Below are 18888 nucleotides of genomic sequence, written 5' to 3'. Positions count from 1 at the left end.
CGCTTTTATTTTGTCGAATTCCGACCGGAAGTAGTTGCTGCGGCTACAGCGAGCGACAGGAAAAGCATCGTGTTGGGATTGTTTCGTCCCAGAAAATTATATACTTTTTTTGTATTATACAAACTAGACTGAAAACGGTAAGTGAATTTTGTAGTATGTGTGCTCAAGCTAGACAAAAAGACAAAGAAAAAAAAGAAAGAAATTGTGAACTCGTGCCGTGGGAGGATGTTGCTTTAAGTTAGCTATGTATGCTAAATGCATGGCTAATAGTGCATGTGGTATCATTAGCTGTAAAAGGATACTCTAATCATTTTGGAGGTAATGTTATGTCACGTAGTTATCCGTATTCAATACCTTATCAGCCGTGACATCAGTCATGCAGCACAGAGTTTAAAGAAAAAGGCAAAAGTCTTCATCTAGGCTAGGCTAATAGCTAACCAAACGAGTTCCAGGGATGCTGCAAAAACAATTTTTACGTCACTCTAGTTTGTTTAACTTAAATAAGTCGTTGTGTTTATAAGCATATCAGTTCCTATTTTTTCATAAACTGAATAACTTTTATTTTTAGTAGATCACCAACCGAATTTATCATACATTCATAGAATAACATTAAAGTTTTTGTGACTGTTTCAGGTTCCTAACGATGATAATCCCCGTGAGGTGCTTCACCTGTGGGAAGATTGTGGGAAACAAATGGGAAGCTTACCTCGGCTTACTTCAAGCCGAGTATACTGAAGGGTGAGATAGGTTTTTGTCTTTTTAACTGTTCTACATTTGGATTACTTTGCTTATGGCTCCTCTCATGTTCCTGGTAATAAAGCAATGTCCATACTATTTTCAATCTTCTAGCCAACTAAATTATAATAAAGTATGTTAATTTGTTTTAAGATTGAATGCTAAGGCTGAAGTTACCAAATAGAACAAGCTGTTCAAACCTGAGGGCATGTTCCCTCATAATTGTGTGCATGTATTTATTAATTTTAACTGTTTCCATCCTCAGTGATGCACTCGATGCCCTGGGCCTGAAGAGGTACTGCTGTCGGAGGATGCTTCTCTCTCACGTGGATCTTATTGAGAAATTGTTGAATTATGCCCCGCTGGAGAAATAACTGGGAAAAACTGTGTGGACTGTGTAGCATCATGGTTGGGGCAGATTTGTGTAATGTGTGACATCAAATAACCTACAGGGAAATTTGTATTATGTTAGGTATCTATTCAATTAAGCATTTTTAATAAAACTGATAAACCTTGTTTCCTTTATCTGCTTATTACACTATTGTGAAATCGCTACACTTGTGCATTTAAGCAGTATGGCCTTTCAAAATAACTAAAAATATAGGCTAAGACAGTCACTAAGATAGTGTCCTGTTTACATGTCAGAATACAATATACAATTACTAGATTAAAGGTCCTTAATAAGAATGATGTAATGAAAAGAAACTTTTTTCCAATTTGTAGATTTATACAAAAAAAAGATGAAAACAGTTTACTTTTACACAAGTTATTAAGGTGTTCACTGCATGCATGTGTTGAAATTCTGTAATACATGAACAAATCTACAACTTTTTTTTTCATTAAAACAAATTAAAGTCCTACAATAACTATATGATTGAAAAACAAAAAAGTACATTGCATACTTTCAAAGATACAATTTCTCATTTTCATCAAAGATTCTTCTTTATACAGACTTGATGCAAAAACAAAATGCCACTTGTTTCTGCTCCACCAGCTTCAACAGTCTGAGGAGAAAAAAAAAATCATTTTAAAGTTCAGTGAACAGTTCAACAATGTATAAGAATTTCTCCACTTCAGGCATCCTAACAGACAGTAAATCATGTTTTGTGTGCCTAAATTATATTATTAAATTCTCACACGTCCTGACAATTGAACTGAAAACAATGAAGCAGAATAAATCTGTTGACAGGAATCCAGATTTAATGTTTGGTCAGTTTGTAAGTTTTTGATTATTTTACTTTACTGTGTGTATTTGGGGAAAATTAAATACCACAAAGAACCTTTTAGTCTTAAATCCTGCTAAAAGTTTATCAAATGTATTATAGATTAGTGGTTTTTGTTCCAACTACACATCTTTTAAATTTACATTACAAAATTTAAAAACAAGACTTGAACACAAATCTATATACATTATTTTCAAAATCAAAAGCTAAAAGCAGTTAGTCAAATTCAACAGATTTGCACATTTATATTAAATAATCAGGTACTAGAAGGAAGTCCACTAAAGGTTTGTTTTTAATATTTAAAAGAATTGAATATGTGACCCAAATTTAAAAAGAAAAAAAAAAAAGAATATTGTACAAAATGCACATGGAAACAGAATGTGATGACTTGCAAAAGATAAATCAATATAGCAGAAGAAGCAAAAAGCATCAAAGGTAGAAATCAAGTGTTGAAAGTTAAATATTTTTGAAATCATACAAAATTAATTTTATTTTTTATTTTATGAAACGATTAAAAGGTCTGGACTACAGGCTGGTCAGTTCAGCCCCCAAACCCTTTTGCTGTCGTATTAAATGCACAAATAATTGATCAGCCTGTAAATGGAAACATGTTGCTCTAAAAGCCCTTTCAGAACCGATGGTGCCCTTTTCAGACGTGCAAAATGTCATTTCTAAAGGCACTTATCTACCCTCATACCATCACAGATGCAAGCTTTTAAACTCTAATAAACTAAGAAGTTGGTTTAATCTGTGATTCAATATTCTTCCTTCCTCTGGCTGCTTCCTCCTGCAGGGGGCGCCACAATGAACATTTTTCCCAATGTTTTACTTAATCAGCAAGCAAAACTAAAGGCTACACTTTATGGCTGCAGAACATAATACAAAAGACTAATATAAAATTATAAATTATCAGTTTACATTCAACAAGTAATTAAATGAGTGAAAATCTTACCAGGTCAGCGGTATCGGTCTCTGTAATCTCTGTATCTTTCCCGTTCCCCCGAGCGCTCCTTGTCCCTCTCTCCACTCCAGGAACGTTCTCTGTGTCTTCGTGACTTTCCTGCACTCTCCCTGTCGTAAAAGTCATCTCTGTAGCGTTCTCTATATCGCTCTCTGTCGCGCTCGTGGTCTCTGTCGCGCTCTCTGTCGCGCTCGTGGTCTCTGTCGCGCTCTCTGTCTCGCTCGTGGTCTCTGTCACGACCTCTGTCCCGGTCCTTTTCTCTAGAACGGCTGCTTCTCCTGCAAAGACAAAAAAACCCAATTGCTTAAAATAGGCAGATAACAGAACAAATGGATGCTTCAGATTCTGTAAGGATAAAAACAGCATCTGGTGTGTGAATCTACATACTCGTAGCCATTGTTGCCCTGGATCGAAACTAAACAGTCTTTTAGTGAGGTGACGAGAGCTTGGCAGCGTTCATCTCTGTACACTTTGGACTGTTTAATGATGGCAATAGCTGTTAATAATGTCTCCATGGCCATATGAAGGTCACCTGCATTAGAAATTAAAGAAGCAAGACAGTACAGAAGTTGGTTTTAGGCAGCTGAGAAGTAGTAGATCTGGTTTAATATCATGGCTCCAAGGTGTAATAAACAAATGTAGCTTATATAAAACAAGAAATCAGAAAAAATACAGATTTAAATACAGCACTGTCAGAAGTTCTTCAATTCTGTTTGTGCTATATCTTTTCCAGCAACTAAATCACTAAAGAAGCTCTGCAAAAAAGTGTTTGTTTTTTTTACCATTTCAATTTATTTGTCAGTGAAGGTGAGGGAATAAGCCGTTTCATACATGAACTGTGTGTTACTGGGTTATTTCATGGCAAAATCTGATCAGCGGCACTCACCAGCTGTTGCTCCAGACACAGCCTTGGTGATTGCACTGCTGGCAATAGTTTTGTTTCTGGTCATTAGTTCTTCAAAATCTCCGTCTTTATTCTGAGGTGGTTTTCTAAAGAAAATATATACAGAAAAAAGAAATCTTATTATACTGAAACAAATAAATGTTTTAGAAATTAGTTTTAATTGTGACCAAAATCAAGTTTTTTTTCCCCCACTTTAAGAATATAAAAAACAATGTATAGCTCTAGGGAGTGATATTTTGTTTTACATTATGGTAGCGATCATTTTTTTTTGCTCTTCTAATAATTAATGATTTTATTCATCTTCTCATACAGCACTTTGGTCAACAAGGGTTTTGTAATTGTGCTCAGACTTGATGATAACCCAGAATGTGCTCTTACGTTTGCTGGCTGTATGATTTGCTGCTGTGTCCGTCTTGTACTGGGCTGAAGAAAGCAGGATTCATGTGAAGACTGGGAGACGGTTGGACAGACATCTGGACAGGAGGGGGAGGAAACATGTGTGGTGGCATGAGTGCAGAGATTCCCGGTGGCATGTTTGGGAAGAGTGGAGGCGGCTGAACAAGAAAGGGGTTGGAAGTTGACGGGAAGCTGTTTGGAAGTGAATGTGGTAGAAAAAGTGAAGGAATAGGAGGGGCAGTGGATTCCTTTAACGATGGCGTGGGAGGCTTTTCTGTTGAGTTAGATTCTTTAGAATCTGAATTTACACGCAAAGGCATACCTGCAAAAAAACAAAAAAAAAAGTTTTGTAAAGAAATAACGATCACACTGACAACCAATCGTTTTAAAGCTTGTGATATTCTTACGTTTATTGGCGATTTCCTCAAACACACGGAGGTTCTGAAGAGTGGCAAACCGACAGTCTAACGATTCCCCATTTATGTGACATTGTGGTATTTTTTCCAATAAAATCTGAAGTGACTCGTTTGAGGTTACCACCACTTCTGCATAGCTGTAACAGAAATGAGACATGGATACATATTTAAAAATACAATACAATGAAATGATTGGTGACTATTTATATATTATTTTGTTAATATTTACCCTCTGGACTGGCCATTAACTTTATTCTCAGCAAATTTGATTTGTGTGATGTCCTTCACACTCAATCTTTGGGCGATACCTAAAAGTTCCTCATCAGATGTCCACTGCAAGTAGAAGCAGGTTTGGAGGGAGGGAGGACAGAAGGACACAAGAAGACACGGTACCAATGAGATTTTTATGGGTAGCACGACTCTTGCACAAACATACAGAGAGCTTTATCACAACAGCCTACCCTGCAGGTCCATGGATAACCCACTATACTTAAAAATTACAAGTGAATGCAAAATATATTAAGTGCCCTTAAGCAATATTCTGCATATTTTTAGTTTTTCTCATCTCATTTTGAAAATGTTTTTGTTAATGCAAAAAAAACATTTTGTGTGCCAAACTGTGGTGTATTGGGATGTATTCATGAACTATATCTTAAGACCACTAAAAACACCAGAATATGCTGCTCTTTGCAAACAGAATATAGAAAAATTAATGGTCGTTTGTGACTCTTGTCCGTTTTTTCACACAGAAACATTTTGCCTAATAAATATAAAAATTTAAGTCATTATTTAAATATGTAAAGCATAGTCACTGTCAATAAAACAGGTATGAGATTTATTGTTGAGTTATCAATAATTAAATTTAACACTGAATTGTTTGTTGGTGATCTGGTACTAGAAACTGTTTTTTATAACAAGACCTTCTAAGGCCAGATGTTTACTATTGTATATAACATAAATCTTATACTAAAAACTATCCTATCACGACATCTGGTTAAGACAGTCTTGAAAATCCACCAAAGATTTAAAAAAAAAAAAACAAATGTTTTGCCATTAAAAAAAGAACAACAAAAAAAAGAAACCCTGCAATGATTAAAGCTTTACAATGATTAAGTATAAAATTAAAGTAATATTACCTAATATTTCCTATCATATTTGTAAAAGTCCAGGGAAGTCTGTCAAATCGACAGCTGTTGTTTGGAAGTGAAGCTAATACAAACTTTTTATGTTCATACTGAGAGGGCAGTACTTACCCAGGGGAAATTCCCAATATATAAAGACAGTCTTCTCTGTGACTTTTCTGCTTTATGTGTTTTGGCATCAGTCGATGTACCCTCCTCTTTAGCTGGAGCACCTTTGGAGGAAGGTACTTTAGTGGTCACCTTCTTGTCTTGATCAACCGTACCAGTAAGAACAGCATCAAAAAGTTCGTTCGCTTCAGCAATTTTATCCAAATCCTGTATGGGGACAAAATAATATATATACATGTTTCTGTAATCTTATCCATCTTAAAATGAAATGCATAAGTAAATATAAAAACTACTGTAAAAATTAAATTCTGGGACTTCCTGAAGCCTGCAGTAGCTGGGAAAGTGTGGCATAAAATCTCTGTAGTTGCACAGAGGATCATTTTTATCCCCTAACAGATGAAAAAGGGGTGAGTAACAAGACAGAGGTTGCGATCATTAATTACAAAAATCACTAACAGATTACTGAACATATATATAGAAAAACAAGTAAATATCAGTATATTTAAACAGACATGAAAAGACAGTGCACGTACACATAATACAAGTAAACAGATCACTATGAATGGTGATCTACAGATGATACATTATTATTTGCATAACAGGTATTCAGCCTGCTTATTCAGCATAGTGATAGACTGGGGGAAAAATTCTTTCAAGTCTTGTGTTTTACAGCAATCTGTAGTGCTGTCTGGAGGGGAGAGGTGAGAAGAGATTGAATCCTGGGTGTGAAGGGCCTCTCCTAATAACACTTGCTTGTTTCCTCACTCTAGAAGAGTAAAGATTTTATGTAGAGGGCAGTTTAGCACCAGTGATCCTCTCTGCACTCTTGATAGTCCTCTGCGGTCTGTTTCTGTCTAAGGTGGTGTAGATGGTGGGTCAACTACTCAGCAGAGTCAGAGAGAAAGGGGACACACCGACTGGACCTGCACCCTTCACCCCACCTTAAAGCTGGTGGGGTGAGGGCTAGGAGGGGGCAGGGATGAGAGGCCATAATGGGTGATATAATGGCAAGTGATGGGTGCAAACAACTACTTCTCAAACCTGAAGTAAAACATATTCAGCCCTGGTTCGTCAGAGTCTGTGGGAATGGGCTCCTGTAGTTGGTGATGTCCCTCAGGCCTCGCTACACTGAATGGAAGTCGTTGGCTGACAAGTGACTTTTCAGTTTCTCAGAGTAGCACTTCTTTGCTGCTGATTTCCTTAGTCAGTGTGTTCCTGGCTTGATTTTACAGGAGTCTGTCTTTGAAGTTGTATGAAAGGTTTTTGTTGGCACACACAAGTCCTCATAAAAGTCAGTGTAACAGGTCACAGTGTCAATAAGTTTATCCCGGTTTGATGCAGCAGCTTCAAAAACAGTCCAATCAATACAGTCAACGCAGGACTGTGATTCCTCCTTTGCCTCAGTGGTCCATCTTCTCACTGCGTTGTCTACAGGCTTCACACATCATATTCTGCACTTCACTTCTGCCTATAGAAAAGAAACAATCACTCATACAGTGATGAGACAGGCCCAGAGCTGCATGTGGGACTCCTGTATGACGGCGTAGCAGTGGTCCAGAATGTTTCTGTCTCTTGTGGGATGCATAACATGCTGTCTGATTGTTGGGAGCTCACGCCTGAGGTTAGCTATGCTGAAGTAACTCCAAGTGTTGCTTTTATGGTCAGACAGATCTCTTAAAGTAAAAACTTCACAGTTAATGGAGATAGAGGGCTGCATGATTTGTTTACTGTGACATCTGTGCGCCAATCTTCATTGACATAAAAGCAGATTCCACCTCTTTTCTTTTTCCCTGTTAGATCCGTGCCACACAGTAACTATGGAAGCTGGGGTGGATGCAGCACAGAGTCCGGGATCAGCTCAGTTTCAGGGAAAGCAGCCTGTCTCCTGTCTCATCCTAAGGAGCGCCCCGGCGCATCCCTGAGAAAACTGTTGCGCCTCTGACCAAAACTTCGGGAACAGTGTATAAATCCAAAGGTTGGAGTGGGAAAGTATCTACAACGGGATCTCTTAAGCTTTAAAGTTTCTCACGTGTGAAATAAATCGAGGACAGGTTACAAAAAAAAAGTCACAAATACACAAAAAACAAGAAAAATACTTGAGAGCAAAGTACAGAGGCTGATGTCCGAAGCGCCATTTTGGATCTTTTTTGCAAAAAAGATTGATAAATAACTCGCATTTTTTAAAATAATCGATATAATGAGTTAATATCAGACTTACCTCTTCATCGTTTGCGTAGAGGTCGCCGTACAAATCGATGTGCTCGCTTTTAGAGGAGCTTGCTCCGGCTGCAGGTCGTGCGGCAGCCATCCCGTTGGGCCTCGGATGCTCAAATGTTAGCACCGAAGCTTTTATTCCTCAAAACTTCTTCTTTAGCCAGTTCAGTTTGCACATATACCCTGTGCAAATTAACGGTACATGTCGACAAAGAGTGCACCGTTTTACTGGAGAATCAATGCAATGTTTTAACGCCTTTTCTTTAATCTAGCCGTTAAGGTTCCGCTCGGGTCTGCAAAAAAAAAAAAAGACGGAACTGTAGCTAAAACAAAGCATAAATAAAGAAATCATAAATGCTGGGAGCCATTTTAACAAAACACACACTACTTTTGTAGTTTTCACCGACAAAAGCGTAAACAATCAGTTTCACTTTTGCATGCTCGCATTCCGATCGGCTAACGCTAAATTTTCAGTAAATGAAAACACGGGTGCGTACGGGATACCTACCCGGTCGAGAACAAAAACAAATATTTGGTTCCCGCAATTTAGTTCCCATTAGGTCCTCTTACATGGGAATTACAAGTGTTCATAATTACTCAAATTAAACAACGTAACTATTCAAATTTGGCGACGCGAACTTTTCGATTTTACATCTCCGTTACTTTAGCAACAAAGACATTTTTTGAGTGCTCAGACCGTAGTTATGCCGTACGTCGACCCGTTGTGACGTAAAACTCTTACTTGCGTAATTTTGTCGGCAGGAACGTCTTTACGGCAGAGAGGAAAGGTCTTTTTCATAAGTCTACCAACGTTGCGAAAAACAAGACTAATATGTTGTCTTCTTTTGTTGCGAAAAGGGTGAGTTATCCAGGTAATTGTTTTTGTTTCTGTTGGTTAAAAATCTGAATTCTATAACCGTCGTTCGCTATAAGACTCGTGACTGTAACGTTAACGTTTGTGTAAAAAGTAGGACCTTTTAGTGCTGTAGTGTTATTTTAATGTTGGTGTTATTTTCCCTGCTATAGTTAAACGTTTCCTGTTTTGAGGACAGTTGTACGGTGCTTCTGGTGGTATGCAGTTCCCTGTACTTCTTAGCTTCATCAGTTTCTCCTTAAATTCATAAATATTCATAAATATACAGAAACAGTAGCTTTTGCTTGTCAGTGAAGACGCATTAAGATAATAGAACATAAACATGGATAAGCCAGAAATAGTTGAGCTTCTTAAATAAGCTAAATAGCAATGTTGGCAGAATGGTAAAGTATAAAGTATCTTAAAGACCCAAAACGTGCAGTTTTTACTGGCACAATCTGGTGTATAAGCAGAGTTTAAATAGACAACAGCGCTTTGTTAACTTGTCACATTTATTAGAAGCATATGGAGAAGTGTGATTGGCTCATCTAAGTGTGTGTTTTCATTTGTCTGTCAGCTGGTAACAAGGATGTGCCAGGCAGCATGGAGACCAGCAATCGCAGGGATGGGATCATCTCGTGGTTACCGTGGAGACGCTCCCGATGACAGCAGGATTGACCTGATAGAGATTCCTTTGCCGCCCTGGCCGGAAAGAACAGACGAGCCCATCGACATCAAGAGACGTCGGCTTCTGTACGAGAGTCGGAAGAGGGGCATGTTGGAGAACTGCATATTGCTCAGGTTGTCACACACAGTGGTTCTTGTTTTGTCTGTCTAACCGCGTTGATGACTTTATTTTGACTGACACTTAAGTTTAAAAAGTTTCATATTATTTTGAGATGTTAAGTTGTATTTTGGAAAATGCTTCTGGTCACTTTCAGTGTAGACAATTACATTAGTTCAGCGATTGTAACAAAAAGACATTGTCTTTGTAATATGAATATCTTTTTTGCAGCATTTTTGCAAAGCAGTACCTGAATACCATGACTTACAGCCAGCTGCAGCAGTACGACAGACTGATTAATGAACCTAGCAACGACTGGGACATCTACTACTGGGCCACAGGTGAGAGAATCCTCCTTTCTGTTTGACAAGGTAATCTTTCCTGTACACATATTAAAATGTTGTGAGTGCAGGCTTTTCTGTGTGTAGCTGGGAATGAAAATATGCATGTACAACCTGACCTGTTGCTTCTATTTCTCCTCAGCATTTTACTATTTTTTGCTGTTAATATATCTATTTCCATGTTTAATCTGAGCTCATTTGCTGTAATACTGTTCCTTTATTTGTAATCCTTTTTCTATTATTTTTCATTAACATGCAACTACAGTGTCAAACATATATCAAAGCAACAAAAAGGGAAAGATTTAGCAGTAGATGGACACCAGGAAGCCGCCTCACTTACACTAAAAGGATTTAGATCTACTAGAGGCTTACTCTGAAACATATTTAGATTTTAAAAGACACAAACTCATTTGTCACTGCAGAGTTTAAAATTATGGTGACTTTACCAGCAAAACTATAGAAAATGCCACTGAAAATTATAATTAGCATCAACATTGTGTTTTTAAAATCACATGGATTTAACAATCAGCCTTATTTACAAATTAACTTCAGTTCTGTTTGTTTTTCTTTAACTGTCTGGCTGATCATTTTCTCGGGAAACTCACACACTGCCCTGGTTTAGTGTACCATTTTTTTACGACTATACTTTTAATTTGATTTATTTATTAGTTTTATTGCTTTTGCAATGCTGCTGGAAATTAGAAATATCGTAAAAAAATGGCAGGAAGGAACACCCACTGTGCAGCAACACAGAGCGAACATGAAACGCATAACTACCCTGCTGGTAGTAAGTTATTAATTAACTGAAATACTCTGTAATTTAACAATAAAGAATAATTTATAAGATTATATTTACTGCTTGGAGTGAATAAAGAATTAAAACGATAAGGTCTGAGAGGTAATACATTCTTCTATTCTGCCTTTTTTTCCACCAGAAAACATTTTTGTTGTTTTTGATTTCTGTGGTGTTTCCCTTCCTGTCCCCTAATCCATTGTCTCACTTAAAATAAAGATTTTGAATTTCTTATTTGCTTTTTCTCTCAAACAACACTTTTAAATCGGACTGTTCTCTGGTTACAGAAGCTTACCCGACCCCTGAGGTTTACCAAGGAGAAGTCATGGATTTGCTGAAGGAGTTCACCAAGAACAGGAACCATGAACAGAGGTTGGATGCGCCCAGCCTGGAGTACCTGGAAGAAGAAAGCAAGTGAGATGCTTTACTCGTCTGACTTTCTCAGAGCCTCCCTGAAGGAGGGGTACAGAGTAAACACCAATCTGCAGAGGTATCTTTGTTCCAAACTGTACAAAATATTGTGTTGTGAAAAATGTGGGGAATCCAATAAATCACTCCCCACCAGTTTTCATGACATAATCCAGCAATTAAAGGAACAGTCCACAATATTATCAGCGTAGTTGGTCTTTATAAGGAGAGGATAATTTATGGACAATAAGGTTAAACTGTTATTTGGGCAAAAAGTTTTTCAATTCAACAATGGATTTTTTATAAATGTATGATTTATCACTGTATATTTAAGCTGCTGTGTTTGAGAGGCTTATTAATAAATATGTATATAAATAGATTATAAGGTGGCGCTGTGGCTCTAGTTCATACTGTGGGTTATTTAATAAATTCAATTTTTTTTGCTTATATTGTTTGAGTCATGACTTCCATCATGTTCTGTATGAGTGGGTCACATGGTTGGAGGGTGCCATGACTGACAGTAAGCAGCTCTTGTTACATAATAAAGGTTGTGCTGTCTGCAGTATCTATTTCAGACACCAGATGGCAGCAGATTGCCTTAGTTTCTATGTCAAATTTATCTTCTTCTCTTGGTATCTTGTAGCAAATGATCCATTTTGAAACAAATATCTAGCATACAGTACATTATTTTACACACAGTGTAAAATAGTCTGTAACTTACTCATTAATATAAATCTTAAGGGCATGTCCAGGAAACGTTTTTGCATTTAAGTGGTCAAATTTAAGCTGAAATCAATTCTTGAACCTTTGCTTTTAACATAAAATCTAACTCAGTTTAGATAAATATACATCGAGTGTAAAAGTCAGTTCCTTTCCTGAGGTGTTTCACTCTATCACCAGGTAAATTAAATTCTTTTCTCATTAAAACCTTGTAGACAAGGTGATTTTTTTTTTCACCACAGGATCAGCATGTGTTGACCACAGGGAACATTTCTTGTCCGGCTGTTTGTCATGTTGGTTGAGTGGAACCTTGTACTGATTGCAGAAAGGAGATGCCCTCTGGCCAGGAGATGTGCACAGAATTTCAAAAAGAGATGACAAGCCGGCTTGTGTACGTTCGTGGAATTATAATGGAGACATGACCAGTGGTCAAGGTGCTACGCAAGGAAGACGACGTCAGACGCTGAAACTAAGATTTGCTTGTATTTTATGGCTCATCTCTTTTTAAAGTGAGTTATAATGACTAACCACGACCTTCAGTTTTTTTCCACCATCTTTTTTTGGTTCTTTGCCTGTCCTAAAATAGAGCAAGATGATGTAAGAAGGGTTCCCCTCTGTGTTTCCTTTGCTCCTCTGCCATCTGTCTCACCAGTAATTTTAGGACTGGTGGAAATGAACCAGTGGATTTACTCAAGTACTTTACACCTCAGAACAAATCTGAGACAATTTGCGGATTTTTATTCTTTTAAATTTAGCAGAAATATACATGATTTTTTATATTCTGCATCAATAAACTGTTACAGCCAGGTACTTTCAATTTAGAGTTTTACAGTTAAGTTTTAAAATCAGTTTAAGCCAAATTAATACTATTTTAGGACGTTTATCTGGTCATTTTGATTCTGTGTCCACTTTTACAAATGGCTGTGTGTAATTGGTGTTTCTAACATTAATGCGATAAGACATAACTTTATCTAAACAGTTGTACAACACTAAATAAATAAATAAAAAGGCTGGATGAAAAATGAACACAAATGTCAAACATTCCTGCTTTTCTTTCACATTATTAATCTGATAAACCCACACATTTTCTTTTATTTAGCACTGATTCAAGTTGATTTTAAAGTGTTAAACCAATCTACTGTACTTCAACCAGCCACAACATTAAAATGCAGATTACAGAGAACTAATCTGTCTGATTAGAAAAAAATAACAGTTTGAAAATAGGTGTAAATACAGTTAAATGGAGAATGCAATGATTTGCTAACCACTTACTCACCATTATCATACATTACCCTAAAAAAGGTCACATATCAAAATTCTGTCAAACTCTGAAAACATTTTGAACTGAATACCTAAAACCATTTTTTCCTTTTTTAAGTGGATTAACATAATGCACTTGGGATAAACAGACAAACAGACCTCTAAACTTTTAATTTCAAACTACTTTTCACAGTTATATAGCTCATATTACCGATAAATATGAGTCACAGGAAATTGTAATTTACCATTGGTCATTAAATAAACCCTATAGTTAATACATATTTATAGCATGTTAAAGAGGTGATCTAAATAAGGAACTGTAATTAGTATTTGGTTCATGTCATGTCAACCTACTTTTATTCATAATTAAAGGGTCTGAATATTATTTCCAGCCCTGAAGTAGTTGAGGGGCTGTCACAGTTTACCGCTATTTAAGAAGAAAAGATACTTCCTTAAGATCCCACATGCAGGGGAAGTACAATTCATGTTTTTCTTGCTGTGAAGCTTGTTTATAGTGTTTATTCAACAGTTTCCCACGCACACCCACTGTGCCTATCTGTAGCCCAGAGCTGCTGTCATCCTCCACTGCTGCTTCCTGTGTCGTGACGACTCTCTGTTTTACCCACAGCTCTGCTCCTGTGGAAGTTCACCCTCATGTGCTTCTCTTTCAGTGGCCTTTTTCTTGTCAACCTGTAGGTCTGCTGGATATTTATCCACTGTTGAGTGCTCACAAAAAAACCGCTCTAAATGGCAAGAAGAAGTGTTAGAGGACACAAGTTGGTAAATCGACCGATTACAAGTTTTTTTCTCTCTGAGATGTTTTTCAGTTTTTCAACTTTTGAAAACAAGACTCGTGCTCTGGAGACGAGAGAAGAGAAACCGAATGTGGCAGTTTATAAAAATCAGATCATTGTGGTTTAAAAGCATAAAAGTGTTGATGTTTGATTACTTCTGCTTATGTTACCTCATGCATCTGCTGTTCAACAGAAGTAATCAACATTCTGATTATAATATAACAGAATGGTCTAAAATTTATGTTCTTTAAATATATTCAAATAAATATCAGGTTTCAATAATTTGCAAATGAATATTGTTTTAACTTAATTTTACTCAATATTACACCCTTAAAAATGCTTTGATTATTTAGCAAATGTTACAATTAAAATTATACTTAGGATATGGAACATTTTAGTCTTTCGTTTTTATTTGTTTAAACCTACATCTACAGTATTTTTCCCCAGTTGTCTGTGAGTCTTACTCTTATTATATTGAATAATACAGGATGGCCATTTAAAAATAAGTTTTTTAAAAATACATATCAATACCAGACCAGAAGGACTTTTGTTTTATATACACATTTATATTATTATATACACTGTACAGTTTAAAAAAAATAAATGGCTGATATTCAACATTGTGCACCCCACGGATGTGTGACTACAAAGAGAAAAGGGAGTGAAATCTGGGGGTCAGTGATACCAACGACAGACAGATATCAACAACCCAAACAAATACTGATCTTTTTTTTTTGTTCGTTTTTACATACAGGGCACATCACAATTATTTTTTTTACAGTTTCTAAATTAAAATGTTGCTGGTTAACCTCTCTTTGTTTCAAGCAGTGCCTTAAAAAATGCCCTAAAACAGAAATGCCAGCTTGTCCAGCTTGTCCAGTAAACCTGACCGGTGTGTGGTATTTAGCCAGTGAAGAACATAGAAAGGCTTGTTTTAGTTAATTTTTTTTTTTTTTAATATCCCAAACGCTGACTTTTCTTTATCCTATAGTTAAGTTGCATTGATTAAAGTGACTTTCAGAAAGCCTTTGGAATGTAATGCTTTGTCAGCAGCCATGCTCACCATGCAGGGCCACTGGGACTGACAAATGTCTCTGCTCCGACCTGAGAGCTAACAGTGATGCAAAGAGGTGATGATTATCCCCCGTCTCATCTTTTTAACCCCACCCCCTCCTTCTGACACTTGGAGTGGGATCGCATATGGTGGCGAGCTGGGCGTGGCAGGGTTGACAAGGCAACACTTTGTGCCAGGAAGCGTGTGTGCACGATGGGGGGTGTTTTGAGGCAGCGCAGCTGAGATGTTAAGGAGCCACCTTTTCTTCTTTTTTGTCTGCCAGATTGGACCACAGGACGGGTGGGACATCCGGGACAAAATGTTGGTAGCCTCTTTGGTCTAAACTGAAACTCCGGTGCGTGGTGGTCAAATAAAAGAGGTTCAGTCTCGGGATGTCAAAGAGATAGTTCAGATCTTTTGAAGTGGGGTTTTGTGGAAAGGTTATGAACAATAAATATTTTAGATCGCTCTTTGAACAACCTTATTTTGGAGAAACGGGGTTCATTTATGGCTGGATTGTTGAGCTAACAGATAGTCTGAGTGGGGCCGGAGCCACAGTGGATTGCTGCTCTTTTAAAACAACTCCATTCTCAAAAACTCCAGTTCACGCAAAGGCTTTTTAAGAAACCTTTATATTGCACTACAGGGGTATTTACATAGATTCCTGTAGTTTTTTGCAAGCGCTAGTAGAAGTACCAACTAGCTGTAGCACTTCTTGTGCAGCCTGGGGCACTTCTGGCAGGATTATCGTAATTTTGCCAGATTACCTGTGCAATGCAAAACTGACAGAGCTGTAAACGTTTTTAAATTAGTATTTGTACAAACCATTATATAGCTGGAGATAGACACCAGCTTTCCTGTGACCCGGAAAGGAAAAAGCAGGTAAAGAAAATGGATGGATGGATAAACTGCTATGATTTTTTTACAAAATAAATAAAAGGAGTTGTTTTACGACAGAGGTGACCCATTTTTATCTCGGCTCCAGTCAGATTCGCCATTAGTTTGTCAATTGGATCATAATTAAACAGTTTCTATAAAATGTGGTTGTCCAAAGAGTTATCTACAACGGGTAAGATATTAACTGTTCATAAGTTTTTAACAGAACCCACTTTAAAAGATCTAAACTATATCTTTAAGCTTGAGTTTTGATAAAAAAAATTCCTGGAAGCTTCATTCTCAGCTCCTGTGTCGGCAGAGAGTTGCTTCTCAAGCCAAACCACACACAAAGAAAATAACCCTGCTGTGAAGAGAGGTTTGTTCCAGCATTGTCGTCAAAAAAGTGCAGTAAGTCTTACAAAAAAAAATATGACAATCTTAAAAACAACAACAACAACAAAAGTAAAGAAAACACATTTCTTTGTACATTTAAATTCATACAGAATAAGAACAGCAACCGATGCTGTTCTGTCTTCAACTGTGAAATAAAATCTTAGTGCAGACGTACAGAGAAGGACCCACGGTAAATACAATCACACAAAGTAAAGTCCAAATACTGACGCTCACACACAGCCCAAACACACACCCAGTAGACGTAAAACGTACAGCGGAATGTAAAAGTACTCCCTACCCCTCAGATAATACTACTCCCATTCGTTTCCATTCATTAGATCAATACGCGCCCATGTTGGACTTGATGGAGGTCACAGTCAGGCAGTGAAGCAAACCCCGCTGAACTCAGACAAAATCCCAACACATCAGGTTCATACGGTATTCTGTGCTTTAAGGCACAGTTTAGCACATTTATTTGCAGGGCAGGATTGATTAATTTAAATAATCTACATGAAGTTTTTTTTTTCATTTACTCTCTCAGAATTTACCACTTTTTTATTTGTCAGTTCACCCAAATTACAAAAATAACTCCCTAAAGTTAAAAAGAGTGGTTACGCAAAATAAGCTATAAAGGTTTACTTTTTAGTTTAGTTTTTTTTTTCTTTTAGACTGCGTTTTATTATTATCCTGAGCAGTTTGATCACACAGAATCTGTTCAGCTCTGCAGACGTCAAACTTACACAAAGTGACACTACGTCAAAACAAATCAAAAAATGGTCCTAGATTTTAATGATGTTTGCTTCGTCTTTTTTGTGGTGCAGTTTTTGTCTCTGTTATTGTGTGTAAATTAGGTGCTTTGGGCCTTAATACCTTGATTTAAAAGGAAAATTGGACTGCAACAACATATTTACTAGAAAAGAACAGAAAACTTCAGGTTTTTTTTTCCAGCCAAGAAACAAAAATATATTTTACCTTTTTATTTTTACATTGGCAGCATGACATCACTTTGTAACCAGCCGGAGTATAGCTAGATGCACGTGGCTACATTCAGATAAGAATCACGGTTTGCAGGACTGATTAAATCGTGGGGCCACTTTCAGACTTTATTTCTGCTGATTTCATTTCTGATGAAACTTGTTGTAAGATCCAGTATTTGGCCCATTCTTTATGTGTTAACATGGCAGTGCAACATATTCAGATTCTTTGTAGACCTATTACTTGGTTCAAATGTTTTCAAAATAAGAGATTTTTTTCACATTATGCGATAGTACTGAAGCATTTAATAAATCTTACATTGAAAATCTTCCAGCAGACCACCATATATCTCTCACATAAATAAAAATGTGTTTTGCTTAAAATTCAAGGTTCTTTCTAAGACGATGACTTGCTCGATAAAGCTACACTCACAACCCACAGTAAGTGTTCTGGACATGCACGAGTCACAGGGATTGATAGTTCAGAGACGGGGAGGTTTTGGTAATCATCTCTGGAGAGTTTGAGAAGTAGCACAGACAAAATACTTGTTAAGTACAGGATTCATGCCTGACTTGAGTGTTAGCAGTGGGTATATAAAAAATAGGCCAACTGCATCTTTGTTGTACCAGAAAAAACAAATATCACTTTGTGTTCCACAGCTTCTATCATCTGCCTGTAGAGGTCCAATGCCATCAGCTGTTGTGTAAATGCACACATTTATATATATATATATATATATATATATATATATATATATATATATATTTCCTCACAATTGGGTAGAAAGTCAGATAAACTTCTGTCTTGCAGGCCACATAAATAGCACGTGTTGAGTACTCCTGCAGTGTCTCTGAGGCACATGAATTATACGATCACAGTGCGTCATTTGTAAAGCCCCTACTTGCCGTGCACCTGACTTGGTTTAGGCCTACACAAGAAGTACAGGTTCTGTGCAAAGTGGAGGGCCACGATCCAGCATATTTAGACGTTTCTCTGCTTTGACACACCTGATTTGAATAACTGAGTGATTAACAGACTTCTGCAGAAGTTAAAGACCTGCTGAAGAGCAGAGAAACAACTAAAACTTGCAGGATGGTGACCCTCCAGAACAAGGACTGGACACCATTGCTGTATACTTTCTTGATTTTTTTGCAAGATCTGTAAAATTTGAAATTGCTGGACCAAAAGTTTCAACGGTGAGTCAGCCACTTCCTACAGGGCTAAACTTATGCAACTGACCTGCAAGCCTCAAGCACGGTTTCACCTAATTTTCCCTGTAGACTGCCAGTAGAGCACTTACAGCGAGTTGGGAGTGAGGCTTCAGTTGAATTGGTGCCTCACGAGCAGAACTTTCTCATCTGGACATTTCAGGATTTGAATTCTTACCTTTAACTACCCCTTCTACAGGTGCTGGTCATAAAATTAGAATATCATGAAAAAGTAGATTGATTTCAGTAATTCCATTTAAAAAGTGAAACTTGTATATTATATTCATACATTACATACAAACTCATATATTTCAAATGTTTATTTCGTTT

General features: G+C 37.1%; 3 protein-coding genes across 5 annotated transcripts; 2 read left to right on the top strand and 1 right to left on the bottom strand.

Moving 5' to 3' along the window:
• Positions 1–1251, top strand: polr2l (RNA polymerase II, I and III subunit L). Its single transcript, XM_017405449.3, has 3 exons — positions 1–137; positions 634–738; positions 1001–1251. Exons 2-3 carry the CDS (start codon positions 644–646, stop codon positions 1107–1109), a joined length of 204 nt encoding a protein of 67 aa, XP_017260938.1. The 5' UTR covers positions 1–137; positions 634–643; the 3' UTR covers positions 1110–1251.
• Positions 1252–1441: 190 nt separating this feature from the next.
• Positions 1442–8748, bottom strand: LOC108229754 (cleavage and polyadenylation specificity factor subunit 7). 2 transcript variants are annotated; one of them, XM_037979971.1, is made up of 9 exons: positions 8104–8193; positions 5889–6092; positions 4865–4968; positions 4627–4772; positions 4202–4541; positions 3806–3909; positions 3307–3451; positions 2911–3197; positions 1442–1739 (listed from the first exon to the last, which is right to left on the bottom strand). In XM_037979971.1, exons 1-8 carry the CDS (start codon positions 8191–8193, stop codon positions 2915–2917), a joined length of 1416 nt encoding a protein of 471 aa, XP_037835899.1. In that variant the 3' UTR covers positions 1442–1739; positions 2911–2914. The 2 variants fall into 2 exon arrangements, with proteins under 2 accessions (XP_037835899.1, XP_017260918.1); XM_017405429.3 differs by lacking the exon at positions 1442–1739 and adding an exon at positions 8608–8748 and having other exon boundaries at positions 2915–3197; positions 8104–8392.
• Positions 8749–8807: 59 nt separating this feature from the next.
• Positions 8808–13008, top strand: sdhaf2 (succinate dehydrogenase complex assembly factor 2). 2 transcript variants are annotated; one of them, XM_017405440.3, is made up of 5 exons: positions 8808–8958; positions 9530–9753; positions 9968–10077; positions 11158–11284; positions 12324–13004. In XM_017405440.3, the coding sequence occupies exons 1-5, from the start codon at positions 8932–8934 to the stop codon at positions 12418–12420; spliced, it is 585 nt and encodes a 194-aa protein (XP_017260929.1). In that variant the 5' UTR covers positions 8808–8931; the 3' UTR covers positions 12421–13004. The 2 variants fall into 2 exon arrangements, with proteins under 2 accessions (XP_017260929.1, XP_024859020.1); XM_025003252.2 differs by having other exon boundaries at positions 8862–8971; positions 12324–13008.
• The last annotated feature ends 5880 nt before the right edge of the window (positions 13009–18888 follow it).

Source organism: Kryptolebias marmoratus, linkage group LG15 (assembly GCF_001649575.2).
Source record: "Kryptolebias marmoratus isolate JLee-2015 linkage group LG15, ASM164957v2, whole genome shotgun sequence".
Lineage (NCBI taxonomy): Eukaryota > Metazoa > Chordata > Actinopteri > Cyprinodontiformes > Rivulidae > Kryptolebias > Kryptolebias marmoratus.
This window is presented reverse-complemented; position numbering and strand designations above follow the sequence as displayed.

What these genes read in the sequence shown, in the direction of transcription:
- sdhaf2 (XM_017405440.3), top strand. Translation starts at nt 8,932, where the DNA reads ATGTTGTCTTCTTTTGTTGCGAAAAGG. An exon ending in GAGAACTGCATATTGCTCAG is followed by an intron (nt 9,754 to 9,967) that starts GTTGTCACACAC and finishes TCTTTTTTGCAG; the next exon opens with CATTTTTGCAAAGCAGTACC. An exon ending in TACCTGGAAGAAGAAAGCAA is followed by an intron (nt 11,285 to 12,323) that starts GTGAGATGCTTT and finishes TACTGATTGCAG; the next exon opens with AAAGGAGATGCCCTCTGGCC.
- LOC108229754 (XM_017405429.3), bottom strand. Translation starts at nt 8,193, where the DNA reads ATGGCTGCCGCACGACCTGCAGCCGGAGCAAGCTCCTCTAAAAGCGAG. An exon ending in AAATCATACAGCCAGCAAAC is followed by an intron (nt 3,910 to 4,201) that starts GTAAGAGCACAT and finishes TATTTTCTTTAG; the next exon opens with AAAACCACCTCAGAATAAAG. An exon ending in TGTGTCTGGAGCAACAGCTG is followed by an intron (nt 3,452 to 3,805) that starts GTGAGTGCCGCT and finishes TTTCTAATGCAG; the next exon opens with GTGACCTTCATATGGCCATG.
- polr2l (XM_017405449.3), top strand. Translation starts at nt 644, where the DNA reads ATGATAATCCCCGTGAGGTGCTTCACCTGTGGGAAGATTGTGGGAAAC. An exon ending in CAAGCCGAGTATACTGAAGG is followed by an intron (nt 739 to 1,000) that starts GTGAGATAGGTT and finishes TTCCATCCTCAG; the next exon opens with TGATGCACTCGATGCCCTGG.